This window comes from Xenia sp. Carnegie-2017, unplaced genomic scaffold (genome assembly GCF_021976095.1).
Source record: "Xenia sp. Carnegie-2017 unplaced genomic scaffold, XeniaSp_v1 HiC_scaffold_24, whole genome shotgun sequence".
In the NCBI taxonomy this organism is placed as follows: domain Eukaryota; kingdom Metazoa; phylum Cnidaria; class Anthozoa; order Malacalcyonacea; family Xeniidae; genus Xenia; species Xenia sp. Carnegie-2017.
Window position 1 is genome coordinate 12,716,739 of NW_025813487.1, and position 18,034 is coordinate 12,734,772.

The 18,034-nt window shown below is 32.8% G+C and overlaps 1 protein-coding gene and 1 long non-coding RNA gene across 3 annotated transcripts; both read left to right on the plus strand.

Moving 5' to 3' along the window:
* The first annotated feature begins 527 nt into the window (after positions 1 to 527).
* LOC124450474 lies at positions 528 to 2,226 on the plus strand. Of its 2 annotated transcripts, XR_006949988.1 has the most exons (4): positions 566 to 751; positions 1,105 to 1,152; positions 1,226 to 1,293; positions 2,061 to 2,226. It is a non-coding gene; the product is annotated as an uncharacterized LOC124450474 (long non-coding RNA). The 2 variants fall into 2 exon arrangements; XR_006949989.1 differs by lacking the exons at positions 566 to 751; positions 2,061 to 2,226 and adding an exon at positions 528 to 559 and having other exon boundaries at positions 1,226 to 1,277.
* Positions 2,227 to 9,482: 7,256 nt separating this feature from the next.
* Positions 9,483 to 14,040, plus strand: LOC124450457. The gene is made up of 4 exons (XM_047001153.1): positions 9,483 to 9,541; positions 11,757 to 11,811; positions 12,771 to 13,035; positions 13,521 to 14,040. The coding sequence occupies exons 3-4, from the start codon at positions 12,801 to 12,803 to the stop codon at positions 13,841 to 13,843; spliced, it is 558 nt and encodes a 185-aa protein (XP_046857109.1). The 5' UTR covers positions 9,483 to 9,541; positions 11,757 to 11,811; positions 12,771 to 12,800; the 3' UTR covers positions 13,844 to 14,040.
* The last annotated feature ends 3,994 nt before the right edge of the window (positions 14,041 to 18,034 follow it).

The window sequence follows — 18,034 nt, forward strand, 5'->3', positions numbered from 1 at the left end:
TTTACATGTGCTAGTGTTTAGACTGCGTCATGAGGAAGCCATTTCTCCAAATTTTGCGGGAAATTGTTTACCTTTATCACTGTGATGGCAAATGTTAATTGCTTGGAGTTATGGTTTGAACTTTTCCCCTCCCCGTCTATGAGTATTTTGTCCACCCCCCGTCAAAAACATTTAATCCCCCCCTCAAATTGTACCTCCCTAAAAAGTTATATATGCTCTGTAAGCATTCAAAATTTCACAATGTATCGTTGAAAATAAAGGTTTGTCCAAAGTATTTTATCGTCTTCAAAATTATCTCTCATATTTTGTTGGGAGATTTTTTTATTTTCGACAACGCTAACATTGTGCTCCATGGTCATTGGCTTTGGGCATTTTCATTTTATGATTGTCGATTTGTAGCTAGAGTGCACAGAATCGACTTAAATTCGTTTCCTTCTTAAAGATCTATGTAGAAATTGTTCGTGGTGTAATGTGATTAAATGCATGATTTTTTGTTCCTTGTTAGGATTTGTTTCGGATTTGAAAGACGGCTATGGCCTCATTCAGTGTTGTGATAGAGGTACAAGATTACTCTTTCATTTCAGCGAGTTACTTGACTACGTGAGTTTGTTTGTAATGGCAATCGTAAGCAAAAAAACCTTTCAAATCAACCTCTTCTAACCACGTTAGAACATCGTTTGCTACATAAAGCTCGATATGTGCCAGTGAAAGTATGTCAAGATAAATCGATGGAGAAAGTAGCTTTGCTGATGTTAGTTTAAAGTATCGTTAAATGTTTGTAGATGAAGATCGTCCAGGTTTAGTGAAGTTCTGAGAAGGACTGTTGGTGTTCGTGTTGACTGTCAGCTGTATAACCAGAGTGTTTACAACATTTGCGGTAGGCTTCACTCTGAAGATGACTACCGCTTAGGTTGTCGAAACGTCAGTCAACATCAACAACAACAATCATTCTCAAGATTTCCCGAACGTGGACGATCTACATCTACAAACATACAACGATACTCCCGGGTTCAAATCATTTACTTTAAAGCCTTATCAGTTAGTGGATGATCGTGTCAAATAATATTGCTTGTCGCGATGCAGTTGCTGTTTTATTTTCCATAGGAACAAGAAATCAACTTTTCCGATGAAGTGGAGTTCAGTGTCGTCGAGGTTCGTAAAAAAAGATGCATTTTGAGATTTTTTTCGACTAACTGATTTATACAGCTTTAAAACGCGTTTACAGGATCACGTGTCCGGAAGGCTGAATGCGGTTTGTGTTAGAATCTTACCACGGGAAACATAACTCTCCAGGTATAGTCACCATAGTGTATCAACCAATCATATAGTCACCATAGTGTATCAACCAATCATATAGTCACCAAAGTGTATCAACCAATCATATAGTCACCATAGTGTATCAACCAATCATATAGTCACCATAGTGTGTCAACCAATCATATAGTCACCATAGTGTATCAACCAATCATATAATCACCCTAATATATCAACCAATCATATAGTTGAGAGTGCTAGGAGCATTGTGTTTGGCTGTAGACTAGAGATCAACGAAAAAAAAAAAGAAATTGGTTGGAAGCAAAGACACAAGATTTTACAAAACAAGAAAAAGGCATATGATCGCGAAACACATCCTTCTCTACTATAGTTTGTTTTTAACCCCTCTCCTTGTTTTTCAACACTGTTAAAATTTACATTTGCGTTCGAATTATGATTGATTTACGGAAAATATCAACTTGTTACAAATACAAAATACAGAATATCATTCAGAGACTCTAGACTCTAGATATGAGAAACGTAGCCAACACTATAACGAGTGTCTCCGATTCATTAGTTTTCATTAGTTGGAACACACACCAACTATTATGATGTATTAGCTTTCACTTAAAAAGAATATGAGCAGACGACCATCAAGTAAAACAGTTTCTTCTCGTCATGTAATATCAAGTAGTCTATTGATATCTTCAAATAATCACGTGTTAATTATAGTTGGGCTTTTTGTCCACCTCCTGTTCACTTAATGTTTATTACGTTCGTCTTTGTCATTCATTTTTATCTTATAGGCGGTGGAAATGATGGAGCTTTTACTGATGCAGTTGATCTCCTGATTGGTTTTTATTCTTGTCGTATTGGCTGTTCGTTAGGATCAATATAAACTCTTGTACACGAACGTGCAGTAAAATGCGTGTTGAAGTTATTCGACGACTACTGACAACATTTGATGAGTGAATTCTTGATTTGCAATTTAGCCATTTAGCGGTATAATAGAAAAGAATATTTTATCAGTGTTATTATTGGCACCAGCCAACTTGTGCGAGCAACATTGTTTGGTAAATCTCAAGAGAATGGTTGCAAGTCAAGAATAGTTCTGAATTTAAATATAAATTAAAATTATCAAATGCTCAAATCAAACACTCTGTAACGACTGCTCACTTTCATGTCTCAATATATAGGTTAGTTTAACAACCGTTTGCTTGTTCATTAAAATTATTTAAGAATGATTGTAATTTGTATAGGAAAAATAAAGAACTTAGCTTTTAGAAAGGAAAATCACAACTCAACTTCTTGTTACAAATTGTTTATCAATCTGTTCTCTTTGTTATTATCAATGGTATCACAAAATTGGACTCCTGTGTATACGTAGGCAATGGATGTACGATTTTGCACTGTGGAAGATTGTTTTGTATTTTGGAATAATCAGAATATTCTAACCCACTTGGAGAGAACTCAAGTACTACGGTAGCTCTTACCAAGTGTCGTGATTTGACTGCAAATGCTATTTAACGTTGTGCTTCGGCTTAGATTGGTGATTAACGGAAAAGAAAAAATGGCTTAGAATCAATAACACAAGATTTTACAAGATGTACAAATCAGGAGGCGCAATTGCCCAACTGGTTTCAATTTTTGGCTTCAGCTTTTATTCCAGTTATTTAAATATTGAGTTCAATGGTTCACTGATGTCATGTAATGTGGCGGATCGTAAAAAATTGGATAGTGTTGTGGTTACGGACGAAATTTCGTCATAAAAAAGGTATTGAATTCCTTTTCAATATTAATTGTCTTTTCTTAAATATTTCATTACATTTTTGTTCACTTTGTACTTCGTTTGCGTTTATTTGACTTTTTGAAATTTAAATTAATTGCTCACCATGTTTTGAGACAAAGCCGATTGACAAAAGCTTAGCAGACGGCAAAATATTCTCCTTGTCTGTATTTGTTTGTGTCCTATTCGTATTCTTCCTTTTGTTTTTCGCTGAATCGGCATCTAATTAAACATAGAATTATACGTTGTAGTTTCTCTAAATTACAATTATACGAATACATTCAAAACAAAGAAATGACAGGCAATTTGATATGTAGATCAAAAAGTTTTTCGTATTATGATCTGTTGTTTTATATTTGATGTCTTCAAGAAGTGAATCTTAGAATTGAATTTCAAATATTAAAATTGCGAGTCGCCTTTATCTGATATGAATTATGTAAAAGTAATAATATATTATTGTCTTGTGATTAGTGTCCTCTAAAAAGTAATTTGATGTTGAAACTTATATCATTATGTGTTCCAGTCTTTGTGTAGAGTGATTTTTTGTATAATTACAATTGTTGTATAGCTGTATATAAAAATTAAAGTAACAAGTAATCCAGTTCAGTGTCTTCATTCCATACTATTCACTTTTATAAATGTGGGAGGATAGTAGTTTGTGCAACTGATCTTTTGATACTTCTTTGTTATTCTTTTACACCATTTGCTCATCATTAAAGAAAATCGAACATTCAATTACAAGGCTTCGATATACCTGCAATAAAACAATAAAATATTCATTATCTTTATAGAAAAATCAGAAACACATGTCTACAATCAATAGGTTTCTCTAAGAGAAAGGTCAGAATCATTCGAATAAAAAGAAATTTGCATAAACATATTTAAATCTCTGCTTTAGATAATTTGTTGCAAATAAATCACTACACTTCTCTTTCATACAAACTTCATATTTATATGTTTATTCAGTAGCGTAGCCAGTCTGACTTTACTCTGGCTATGCAAATATTTTTCGCATTTAATAAATATGACGAGTTTTTTCAAAATAAATGTGTTTAAACATCTCATGATTGCATCTTCAGTATAATAAGAATATTATGTATAAGCATGATAATTTTATATAAGAGTAATATGATACAGCAGGGGTCTCCAAACTACGGCCAGCGGGCCAGATGCGGCCCGTTGGGCCTCTCAATCCGGCCCGCAGGGACACTTAAGAAAGCCAATTTCACAACTCACATTGAGAAAACTGACCAGGCTAATTGTGATTTTGTTATGATATTACTTTTCATTGAAATTTAAGCTTTAAATTTTGAATAAATATTTTCTTAACTAATGAAGCTTGTGTAATGTACTTCGTTTTGTTATAATATTCGTTCTTTGACCAACGGTATACGGTTCGTCGGCCCTCATCATGCTGGATGAAAGCTCATGTGGCCCTTTGGCTGTAAAGTTTGGAGACCCTTGTGATACAGTGATACAATTATCATTAGATTATAAATATTAAAATGAAATACTGGTTGGAACTAATTTATGAGTGTATTTACAGGCTGAATATAGTGTTAAAACAAAAAAACGTGAACGTTGAGATTACGATTAGTTTTGTTAATGTGAAATGCTTCTTTTAAAAAAACTCGTCGTGTTTATTAAATGCGCAATATCAATAGTGGGTTTACGCAGTTGCGGCAAATATTTTTGTGTTTATTGACCGTAAGAACAATAGATTTCTAAAGAAATACTTCTAGTGTATTAGCTTTTATTTAGACAAATTAAAAGTTAATTTGTGATTACCACAATTATTATCGGTAATGGACCTATATTGCGATCTCAAATCTTGTCGACCGAGTCATAATTGTCCAAGCGATGGATGCGTTCCAATGTATCAAGTTTATCCGGAATAGACGCCCGCAGTTCGTCGAAACGGCGGTAAGCTTGTCTTTCTAATTCTTATGAAGCCCCAATTGCACAAACACCGAGCGCTATTCTCATTTATGAACTATGCAGCCTCTACCAAATAGACCATAAAAAATTCGTTGTTTTTGACATTGTATATATCAAAACTTTGACACATTTACGATCATCATATGTTGTCAACAATAATTTCAAAACAGAATGTTTCTGGAAACTTACACATTGAATTTTATTTAGTTCGACCAACCTTGGTGATGTACTTAGTTTTTTGATTATTTCTATAACATTTTTATTATTTAGGATCAATTCAAACTCTGCTACCGTGCAGTGAACTGCGTATTGGAGTTGTCGACGGCTACTTAAATTTCTCGGAAATAGGTGGAAGTTGAATTTTTATACTGTACAAATTTCTGGAAATTTTTTTTAGATGTTTGCTGGAATGTTACATGATCTGCAATTTTGTCTTTCATGAAAAAATAGAATTCAACATAAAAAACTTTTAAATATTTGCTTTAGTTTTAACAAGGAGAGTCCAGGTTAAGTATCGTTATATGTTTATAGATGTAGATCGTCCAGGTTGGTAAAATCCTGGAAATGACTGTTGGTGTTAATGTTGACTGAGATTTTGACATCGTTGACTCTAACGATGACTACCGCTAAGGTTGTTGAAACGTAAGTTAAAATCAACACCAACAGTCCTTCTCAGGACTCTACTGAACTCGACAATCTACATGTGTAAACATGTAGAGTCCAGGTTGTTCGGAAACCTGGTGAGAGTGAATAATTCTGATTAGGATTTAAAAGGAATTTGGAACATAACATAGCAGTGACGTAGCAAGCCCGCAAGTTTGGTCGTGCTATGTAAATTTTTCAGTGCTCACTTACTGTTAAAACTGTAGATTTCTAAAGAAATGAACAATGATAATGATCTAAAATTTACATAGCACGATCAAATTTGAGGGAGGACTACGAATTTTGTCAATATTTTAAATAGTACAACATCAGTAATTTTTTTTTGATTTAAATATATTAAATTGAGTACTAAGAACAAAAGTTGTAAACAAAAAGCAAATCGAAATTAATCGCGAGTTCGAAACAAACAATCGACCGCGGCCGTTGCCGTTGAATTTTCGAGTAATACTTGCTGTAATAAGTTTCCTGTTTATCTTTTGGAAATATCCACTATTTCACCAATGTAAACAACCAAAAGCAACAGGTTTGGTAAACAGGTTTATTGGATTCAGTCGTGACATAAAATGACATCGTTATCATAAAATTCATTTTTTTGCTGTCCAGCTTATGCAGATTAAAAATGTTGATGTAGGAAGCATAAAGTGGACGTCTGACATACACAGTAGATTTTTGTTCGTATTACTTCGTATTTTGTTTGTATTCTATCTAGTGATATCACTCTATATGGATTATTTAAGGACTCAAGATTCTATATCATGACAGATTATAAAAATCTGATGATAAAATGTACAACGAGTGAAATAGTAATAAATGTTAATAATTATTAATACATATATGTTTATTATTTTTAAAGGACATCAATTAAAGTTGGATGATACGCGTAATCAACTACGCGCCACAGAAAATTATGGCGCCCACCCAAAAAATAATCACGGTTTGGCAGAAATTTTACCTGAAGTGGAAGGTATAAAAGAACTGCTGAAGTCAAAGGAGCTGTCATTGTTGTGTGCAGGTCATGTATGTATATGGAGTGCGCGTTTTCTTAACGTCTCACATAATCGCACGGATATTGCAGTGTACGTGGGAGGGGAGGGTTCGGAACTATGCAACAAACTTAATCCTTATGTTTTGAAACTCAATTTTAATTGAAACTGACGTATTCTTAATTCCATCTATGTTATTATGATGGAAATTATTTTTTATTTCAGTGGTGGTTCTATTTGATATCTCTAATCTTGCAGATCGCGTTAATCTGTCCAAGTGGTTGATGTATTTTAGTGAATCTATTTGCTGCGTTCCTCTAAGGATCAGTGGTAAGTAATCTCATTTATAGCAAAAGTATAAGCGACAATTTTTCTGCATGCAAGCAAGAATATGACTCTTTACAATCACACGATTCTCCATAATGTTGTAGATAAAGATTGAAATTGTTAGTCTGCGTATGTAAACTACATACAATCTTACATCAATGAGATCTCCAATTCAGCAACCCGTTTTTCAAACTTTGTCAATTCAGATGCAACAAATCACATTTAAATATCGCAAGCGTAACTTCCGGTGAAACAGCGCACTTTGATTGGTTCAGAAACATTTTTCCATGTTTTTTACTCTTTCATAATGAACCAGTAGTCCATTACATGTATATTTTCAAATAAACGTAAACAAACTTTGTGAAGCAAATAGCAAACGCAAAAAAAAACGAAACAAAAGCCATATACGAATGTGAGTCGAAGAAAGAGCACTTGTAAAGTGAGTTTTATTATCTGGACAACAAAATTTCAAACGATTTATTTTTAAGATAGTAGCGAGGGCCGTATGCAGCGTAAATCAAATTTGGGTGATAAAAATTAATGCCCAACATAAGGCTTTAAATTGAGCCAAAAGTATAGCAGATTCAAAAATGGAATTCATTGTAACGTTTTGTCTTTACTAAAGACATCTTTAGACAGTAATAAATATTTATGCATTCTAATAGGAAATGCTACTTATACGTAAATAATCTTATTTACATAAGGTAATAGAATACAAAAGGAGACAGCGTAGAATACATTGCATAAATTACGAAGTTAAGAAGCACAATAAATTGCAAATAAAAGGGATAGCGTGGAATAGAACTCTCTAGGACGTTAGGTGAAGGCTTGTGATTAGGATGTTCTCATGAATGGAGAGTTTGTATGGATCGTGAGAAGAGAAAATTATTTTAAAGTCATCAATATAGTGGTGTTTCCACATGTGTTTTTGTGAGCAAAATTGCTCCATTACGTAGGGCGTGATATTGGTTACCTGTGACGAGAGATATTACCAAATGCTTCGAAAATCTTGTGTCTAAATGATGTTTGCTTTGACACACATACGATGCGTTGCAGCTGCCACACTTGAATAAATACACAAATGTAAAACTCACCCCTTCCAATAGCAGCAAACCTATACCCTCACTGACCTGTTCACTAACTTCCATATCTTCCTTACACTTAGTTTCAAACGTTCACTAGCTTCATGGGCATTTCATCAAATCTCTCTCGAAAATTGTTCCACATAGAACTCTAATTTACAAAAAAAAACTTACTCGCCAAAAGCGGTTTTCCTTCCCGCATATATGACCAAATGACACGTCCCTTTCTCATCAACGACTTTGATCCAAAACCTCCCATCATAACTGTGCACCTGTTCACTTCAGAATGGAGACATAAAGTCAACTTATAAAAATAATTAGCATATTTTAAGAAGTCTTTAAATTATCAGCCAAATGGGTGAACAAAAGTTTGTCTTACACCAAAGTAAAGTGATGTCGAAATAAGGGACAACAAAAGGTGATACGGTTTTAACTTTGATAGCAGACAATACTATATAGAACACTTTTAACTTTAAGATCAGTAAATTTCAAAACCATTTTATATTTGATTCTTTAAAATAGAATGCTGAACTCAATTGTGTATTGCTTCAATCACCAAAACTGCTAAGGCGAAGCATTATTTTTCTCGTCATTTCTCGTTATATTTGTGACGTGCGGCTGTCTTTGTGTCCATGGTTGCAAACAAACACTTGAAGACAATAAACAAACAGCTTGTAATATGTCGTAAATTTTTGTTGTTTTGCCTAAAATTTGAATATTTGTGACAGAAAATTTTGCTCGTGACTACATGCCAGCATTATTTTATTCTAAGTGTTGGTGTTATTTTAATTGTTTTTCATGTACAATTAATCATTTTATCATTGCAAGTTGTTTAACTACTTCAATAATTTATTACACAAGTCAAGAAGCCTTTAAGTGCACAATTTTATCATATTATGATGCCTTAATAACACCAATGGACATTATTGTTCATTGTAAGAGGAATGAATGTAGTATTGGTAAAATTTATAGTAAAAAACTTAAGATATATGCATGAACGATATAATTTTTCGTTTTTGAGCACATCAATCTGTTTTAGCGTGTTTACCCACTTAATATTGTTATGCATTAGTATTATTTACTTCGTATAAACATAATTCTTTAAATTGTTGAAAATTTTATTTTCTAACAAGGTTTGTTAATCAAATCACATCATCCTAATTTCCTATCATACGTATAAAGCAACGATGTTGCACTACATTCGTAAAGGATACGATTTGACGAGTAAAACTCGTTGAACACCTGGGGAAGATGGCATGAGTGTTAATAAATACTCGATACACCTCTGCACACTGGAGGAAACAGCTTTGGTTAACAGTTACGAAAAAAACTTTGCGAAGGCCACGACTCTACTGTTCGTCTTACTTGTATGTATCTTAATTTTTCTCTGTTTGTTTAAGGTGTATTTCTGCAGTCTTCTTGTCTTAACTGCAATATCTTAACTTTTGTATTTGCCGTATTGTATACACGATATAATAAAAGACGTGAAGACCACAATACAACAAAAGGTAAGACGTAAATTTCACTCTATATAGTTGATGATAAAACGGATGATTTTTTAACATCGATACCTTTTCAACTTTTAATACAGCAAAGTTTTTCTTCCACTGAGTTTCGTTTCGTTTCGTTATTTTGTACTTTATTAAGTGTTGATAATAATAATATTACTCAAACCCTTTTTAACTTTATTTCTAAGTCGCTATCTTTTGAAATTTTTAAATTTTTCAAATTTTTCAACTGTAACTTTTTGAATTTGTCAACTGAGCAACTTAGCTGTCTTATAGCTGCTTATAATTGTTTGATTAAATGAATTCAAAATTTGAATGAAAATTTAAAAACGGGTAGCTAAATTTGGCTGCAATACATGAAATTCCAAAGTTTTGCTGCAGCGTAAATCGAATTTGGGTAATAAAATTTAATGCCAACATAAGGCTTTAAGTTGAGCCAAAAGAACAGCAGTTTCAAAAATGGAATTTATTGTAACGTTTTGTCCTTACTTAAGACATTTTCAAACAGTAATGTATATTATTTCATTTGTAATAGAATATGTTACTTATATGTAAATAATCATATTTACATAAGCTGTTAGAATACAAAAGAAGACAGTGTCGAATACATTACAGAAATTACGAAGCTAGGAAGCACAATAAATTACAATTAAAAGGGATAGCGTGGAACATAACTCTCTAGGACGTTAGGTGAAGGCTTGTGATTAGGATGTTCTCACGAATAGAGAGTTTGTATGGATCGTGAGAAGAGAAAATCATTTTACAGAACATCAATATGGTGGTGTTTCCACATGTATTTATGTGAGCAAAATTGCTCAACTACGTAGGGCGGGATATTAGTTACCTGTGAGCGTTGCAGCTGCCACACTTGAATAAATACACAAAATGAACATTCACCCCTTTCGTTTACCGCAAACCTATACCCTCACTGACCTCTTCACTAACTTCCACAGCTTCATTACACTTAGTTACAAACGTTCATTAGATTCCTGTGTATTTCATCAAATCTCTTCCTAAAATTTTTCCACATAGAACTCTAATTTACAAAAAAAAAGTTACTCGTCAAAATCGGTTCTCCTTCCCGCATACATGACCGAATGACACGTCGCTTTCTCATCAACACATCAATTCTAATAGAATACATGCCCAGAACAGCCAAACATGTTTAATTCGTCATGCATTTATTATACTGTAAACCTGTAAAAGAGTAAAAGCTCAATTCAAGAGCGTGTCTTGGTTAATTTTGCTTTTATTAATTTTATTCAGTAACGATCACGTTGGAAGATTTTGGTTGTTATTTAAGGGGTGTGAGGGTTAGGGTTAAGATGTTCATATATTGATTTTTGTTTGTTAAGCTTTATTACTATAATACAACGGTGATGAAATCTCAATTGTGATTGTCTAATAGCCTTCAAATAATTGTCAATACACTATCACCTTGAAAAACTTTGAAAATTACCTGTAGGTGACGAATTTTCTTTATGAGACAACTGTAAATACAAGAAATATTTTGGTAGAGTCATCTTTAAGACTTTCAAGTGTTTTACTCTGCTCAAATTATCAAGAATAAAGACGAAAAAACCCCGAAGGTTAAACTGTCAGTCCAGAATGTTTTCATCGCGTATTTGTAGGAAAAAGACGAAAGCGAACGGCAAAAATTTTGTAATCAGCATGCAGTCAACGCTATCCCATGGCTAAAACTTTAGGGCCTAAAATTTTGCTAATGACTGTCAGCAAAATTGAATTTACTGTTGGTAAAGTTGATAGTCAAAAACGTAAAATACTTTTATATGGGAACAATATAATTTTTCATTATTGAGCACTTAAAATCATTAACTTGTTTTGCCGTGTTTGCCCACTTTAGATGCATTATTTGTGCTTCGTTTCTTCTTAGCTATAAACAGAGGTAATTCTCAAAAATATCAAAAACTTTACCTTTTATAACATTGCTTCAACCAACCACAGCATCCAAATTTCCAAACATTTAAAGTATTATTGCAGAATCGTAATGGATAGGATTTGACGGAAAACAAATTCTATAAACAGTTGAATAACTGAGGCAGATGGCATGAGTGTTTGTATATACTCAATATGGCACTGTACATTTGAGGAAGCCGACAGCCTTGGCCAGCAGTTGCAAGTTAAACATTGCAAAGCCACAGCTCTTTTGTTCGTCTGACTTGAACGTATCTTAATTTTTCTCTGTTTGTTTAAGGTGTACTTCTGCAGTCGCCTTATTGTGTCCGTTTTCAATTAATAAAACAGCAAAGGTAAGTTGTGATGTAGTTGATAGTAAAACGGAAGTTTTTTATCTTCAATGCTATGTTAACCTTTAATGCTGCAAATTATTTCTTTGTAAATATGTAACACCCTTTTCAACATTATTTTTTGGTCATTATCTTTTGAAATTTTTAATTTATTTAGTTCATTTTTCAACTGTAATTTTTTGAATTTGTCAACAGAGCAATTTAGCTGTTTTATAGCTGCAAATGTTTTTAATTCGATAAATCAAAAAATTCGAATGAAAATCCAATACGGGTATAGCTATAGAAACAATACGGGTATAGCTATACAGCTATAGAGGCTGCGTTACAAGAAATTGTAAAGTACTTTATGATTTCATAGGATTTTTACATGTATCATGATATAACAGGAAATTGAAATGAAATAGCTAATGGGAAGCTCTGCATGCACAATTGTTATTTTCATATTCAGATAAAGAATTTTAAATCGTCCTGGGATTTTAATCTATTGTATCTAAAATAAATGATTTGCTTTGATTTTAATTTGATCTCGCTTTCTTCGCTTCCTTAGCGCTATCCACTAAAAGCATTTTTTCATCGTTCAATAAATCTCTTGAAACACAAAAAGTTGAAATTTATATTGAACCGAGTAAGAAGAATAAAGCATAAATTGAAAGATAACCAAGTTTCATTATTTTAAAAAAATTATAACCACGTACATATATAATAGCTACAGTGGCTACCATTAAGAGAGCCATCATGCAGCCATATGAGACTAACTCGATCTATTTCTGAACAGTTTTTCTCGCTACACAATTTTGCTGAAATGAATTTTTTAGATAATGCTCATATATTGCTCAAAAATACGTTTTATCGTGATCTGCTTGCATCACAGATGTAATTGTGACGTAGTCATTGTCGATCTAATTATAAATTTAAAGTCTTCTGTGATTACGTACCTACATCAATAATCAATTATAATTTAGAGCTTTACTGTATATCCTTGGATCTATGCAATGATGAGTTTAATGATATGGTGGTTATTGTGGCTGTTATTTGGTCAAGGATTCACAATGAAAATGGGTTGGAATGAAGAGCTTGAGTTTTGTGAAGAAGAATGGAAGAAATTTGTGGCGGACAAAATTGAAATTGATTCGAAATGCAACAATACTCGTACACTTTGTTGTGTTGAGGAGAAGAAATATCTTTTGGAACGATTTAAAATGTTTAGTGAAATATGTCCACTTGAAGGTAAAGTAAACAACAGTTTAGTTTACAGTAAGTACAAAACATCAACTAATCATGTACTTGGCAAACAATCACAACACTTATATTACTGAGGTACTGTTTAATTTAAATAACGGTAATTGAAACCGTGTTCTTAGAAAGTGCATTAAAGTAAGGTACATAAAGTAAATGGTTTAAACGTGTAAGGTTCATGTTAAAGTACTCAACTGAATTGGAGACACTAGCTTCAGAGCATTGACGCAGCATAATCTCTCCTTCATTATTAATCTGTCTAGTTACAAAAGCAAAGTAACATATGACAGTAGAGTCAAAAATAGTAATTTGCGCAGTTATATTATATAGTCTGTATAATTATTATCTATTTGGGTTTAACAAAGACTTTCGATTCAATAAGGATAGTTTGTAACATTTTGTGGCCAAACGAGTGTCACTTTCCACTTGTTCTTTTTCTCTGGACAACCAGTTAAAGATAACATAATTTTTTTTAGGGACATGTGGATGCAGCCCGATTATTTTGAACTTTACTGCTAGTTCATCCTCCTATTATAGAGCCGAAAAATGGAATGAACCAGAAGACTTCACATGTTCACATAAGTACATAAATGAAAGAATAGAAAAATCGTATGAAATGCCTCCTGTTCTGCTTAAACTCGGACAACACAAAATCCCTTACAAGTATGTTTTATACGGTGGAAAAAGTCACACTTGTCATGTTGTCATCAACGTGAACGAAAGACGTGATCAAGGTACACACAAGGCAGTTTATTTTAGTTTCTCCTGTGTCAGTTTAATTCATAGTGCACCAATGTGATTATAGTGCTTCATATTCAACTTTGCTCAAATCCATACGACACTTTGACCTATATTTAATTCATCATGTACATAAACTCTTATGTGAAATTTTTTTGCAATTGCAAAACTAATAGAATACACGCCCGGAAAAGCCGAACATGTTTAATTCGTCATACATTTATTATAATGTAAACCTGTTAAAGGGTAAAAGCTCAATTCAAGAGCGTGTCTTGGTTATTTTTTTGTTTATTGATTTTATTCAGTAACGATCACGTTGGAAGATTTTGGTTGTTTGCTAAAGGGTGTGAGGGTTAGAGTTAAGGTGTTCATATATTGATCTATGCTTGTTAAGCTTTATTATCATAATACAACGGTGATTCAATCTCGATTGTCATTGGCTAAGAACCTTTAGATACTTGTCAATATATTATCACCTTTAAAACATTGAAAATTATCTGTAGGTGACGTAATTTTCTTTATGAGACAAGTGTAAATAGAACAAATATTTTGGTGGAATCTTCTTCGAGATTTTCAAGTGCTTTGCTTTGCCCAAGTTATCGAGAATAAAGACGAAAAAAACACCAAAAGAGTTAAACTGTCAGTCCAGTGAGTTTTGATCGCGTATTTACATGAAAAAGAAAAAAGCGAACCACAAAAAATTTTTTAATCAGACTGCAGTCAGCGCTATCCCCCTCAGCTTTGTTTCAGTAGATACCCAATTGACCTTGGTCTGCATATTGTCTAACATCATGCTCAACTTCATCCAAAAATTGTTAAATATTTTTCACAGGAGAATGTTTACATTTCACTTCAGTAGAAATAAATTTCGTTGTTGATTAACCCTCTGTACAATATCTCTGTACATATTTGTATGCATCTCTTCTCTGCATGTATAAACCTGTATAAACCTGTAAAAAAAAGCCTCACAATTTTTTATAAGCCTTGGGCATGATATTTATTTTAAGTGTTTGTAATTTTAAATTGTTCAACTCTGGTATTTTTATAATCAAGAGCACTATTTCACAGCACAACCTAAATGAACTTCACCAAAAAAGATTGTACAGCTTACAGAGTTCATAATTCAGTTTTACATTGAATTATATATTCCTTGTCTTCATGTTTGTATAATACTGACCTAAATCATCATTTATTTCTCGGCACAAATTTGTATTTAGTGTTCAGATAAACTTCCTTTTCATCAAAAACGAAAGATATGGGAGTTTGTACAGTTTAAGCTTCACAGATGAGTTGGAAAAGTTGAAAAACCAGCTTTCAGCCGACAATCTTAAAAAAATTCAAGAGAAACAGATTCCATAGGTGGCCCGATAAATCACTAAAAATGCGTAAACAAACCATAACTCTCCTTTTTCCATCGTAACAGACCGTGCGCCGTAAAATTTGTATTAATTAATTTTTTACACTTTTCAAATTGTTTGTAAAAGTTTTCTCTCTCCATGCCATTGAACTAAAATACGTGGAACGCTACCTCAGGCCAATAATTGAAGCCATATCTTACGCCACACACGCAAGATTTTACCCAAGACACGCGCGTTTAGTGTTTCAAATTCTTTCGTGTAGTAATAAGTGATTGACTACACACTCGTGTCTAGGAAAAGTCTCGCGTGTCTAGGGTAAAATAACGGCTCTAAAAATTATTAGGGTTTTGTATTACAGGTAGCGTTCCATGTATTTTAGTTCAATGCTCCATGCTGAAAACCTTAAATTGTTTTATACGCTATTATTTTTAAAATGACCCTCAACAGCAATTGGTTTATTGAATTCTTTAGAAAGGTTGAATTACAAGATGGCCTTTTTTTGGAGTGTTTTTTCCTATATTGATAGAATTCAGTATGCTAAATTATTTTTGGTAAAGTCCTATTATTTTTATATATATATTTTGTAGAGTGTGATATTTTCAATTATTTCTATCAAATATCAATGTCGTTTTTTAGATATGAGTGGATTTTTCATCAAACATGTTCAGTCAGGAGAGTGTATTGATGATGTTTCAGCATTGATCCATTTCACGTCATTATTGTTTGGAGAGAATTGTTTTGGTGTGTTAAATCGTTTTAAATTTTTACCATCTGGCTCAATCTCGAAGCTGAATAGAGCAACTTGTCTTGGGGGACGAGGCAAAGGAAATCTTTTGTGGTTATATGATGGAAATTTTAATGGAGAATGCGGAGCCATCAATGCTATAACCCAAACATTTTGGGGTGGTCTATTCCTTTCACGCTATAATCAATGTATAGTAGCTTCAGCATATTATTCCGAAGTGGGACTGGCCAATTGTCAAGAAGAAGAAAATCAGCGATTCAATTTTGGCAAGTTTAAAATATTCATTCAGTTGGTGTATATATACTTAAACTCTGATTAAAAGCCCCTGCAAGGCCACAGATATAGGAATGGCGCCAGTGAAGTCACTGCCATCACACGCTTCATTTTTATCAAATCAATTATTGCTTCACAGGAATTTTAAGATAAGCTTGTATAAGTATTTACTTAGTTTTTGTGTGTCTTCAATAGGCTCAATAACATGTGCTGGGAAAAATATATCGGATGTTAGTTGTTCTAATAATCAATATATGGTGATCAAAAATGCAGAATATCGTGGATTGCGAAAAGGAAGCATTTGTGGCTCCAGTTATAACCACATTTGTAGTGTCGATGTAACATGTGACCTTAAAAATTATTGTGATGGTGAAAGAAAATGTAATATAACTGTTGATGATAATCACTTTCCTTCAAATATTTGTCCTGGTTTGGAGAAATATCTTTACTTTGAATATCAATGTAACTACACAAGTATGCCACACAGAAAAATTTGCAATTGTAAGTATTATACAGGCAGATTATATTTTTCTTGCTATTAAAGAGCTTCGGGACAAATTTTGACTTTAATGTGCAATGGTATGATGTTTATTATTATACTATGTACGTTATAAATTTAGAAAAATTGAAACAAATTTGAATTTTCGTTTGGTGTCTTCACCAGGCGTTGTTTGTTTATGCATTTTTATCCTGTATGGTTTAATTTAGTGTATTTATATAATGCGACGTTTAAACTTGTGTCCTAAATATTTGGCTTAAGTTTAAAGGTTCGGTCAATTTTGTGTTTTTAGTTTGTTAATGCAAATTTTGTTCATGGAAGCATTTCCTCCTCCATGCAATTTGATTTATAAAATCTATTTCTTTTTTAAAATCTTTAGGCCCTTCTATGTAGGCCAAAAGTGACATCTACAATTGCGTTTGTATTCATATTTTCATGATTTCACACTACAGAATTTTTATATATACTGTCACCTTTTCTGTTATTATAATATTCAAAATCCGTGTATAAATTTTATTCACAAACGGGATTTGACATATTTATGTTCATAAAACCATTTCTAAAAACACAAATTTCACTTTAAGATATCCGATCATAATTAAAGGAAAAAATTATTTTGATTTGTGTAGTTAAGGATGTACGCCTGTCTAAGTCGAATCTTCCGAACGAAGGTGTTGTGAATGTTATTACCAAGTTTAGAAACTTCACTATTTGCAACAAAGGTCTTTCGCACAAAATAAAGACGATTATCTGTAATCAACTTGGTTATCCTACCGCAGCATCTGTGGATGGCTCAATGTCAATATCATCTTTGATGCATCAATCGTTTATACCTGGAAATGTCAAATGTGATGCTCGAGTGAACGATTTATCTCAATGTGCTATCACTCAAAATAATGATTGCTCTCAATATTCGAGCGTTACATGTAAGCGTTCTCATTCAATTTTTTCAATGTATTAACGTATTGTAGATCACATTTTTTTATGACGTTAGAGAAAGTTTTTAAGGAACAATTTAAGGAATAAATGTGTTACTTTTGAGTTCTCAACGTACATCTGTCTTTTGTTAAGCATCATGACTTACCTCTATCATCAAGACTTACATCTGTCAACGTGGTGTCACTGTATTTTACGCTGACTTGAAGAATTTCACAATTCTTCTTTTACAAAAGTATCAAAAGAACTTCAGAATCACAAAATATGAACGATTGCTGCTCTTAAATAATAAATAATTAAAACAGGATTGCTGCGAATACTGAGGATTAAATTAATTTTACTCTTGCTACTTCATTTCGTGCTTCAAAAAATGTCCAATTGTCATTGCTCATCACGATGATTGACGTTCACTCTTTAATGGAAATTAAATCGCTACGGTAT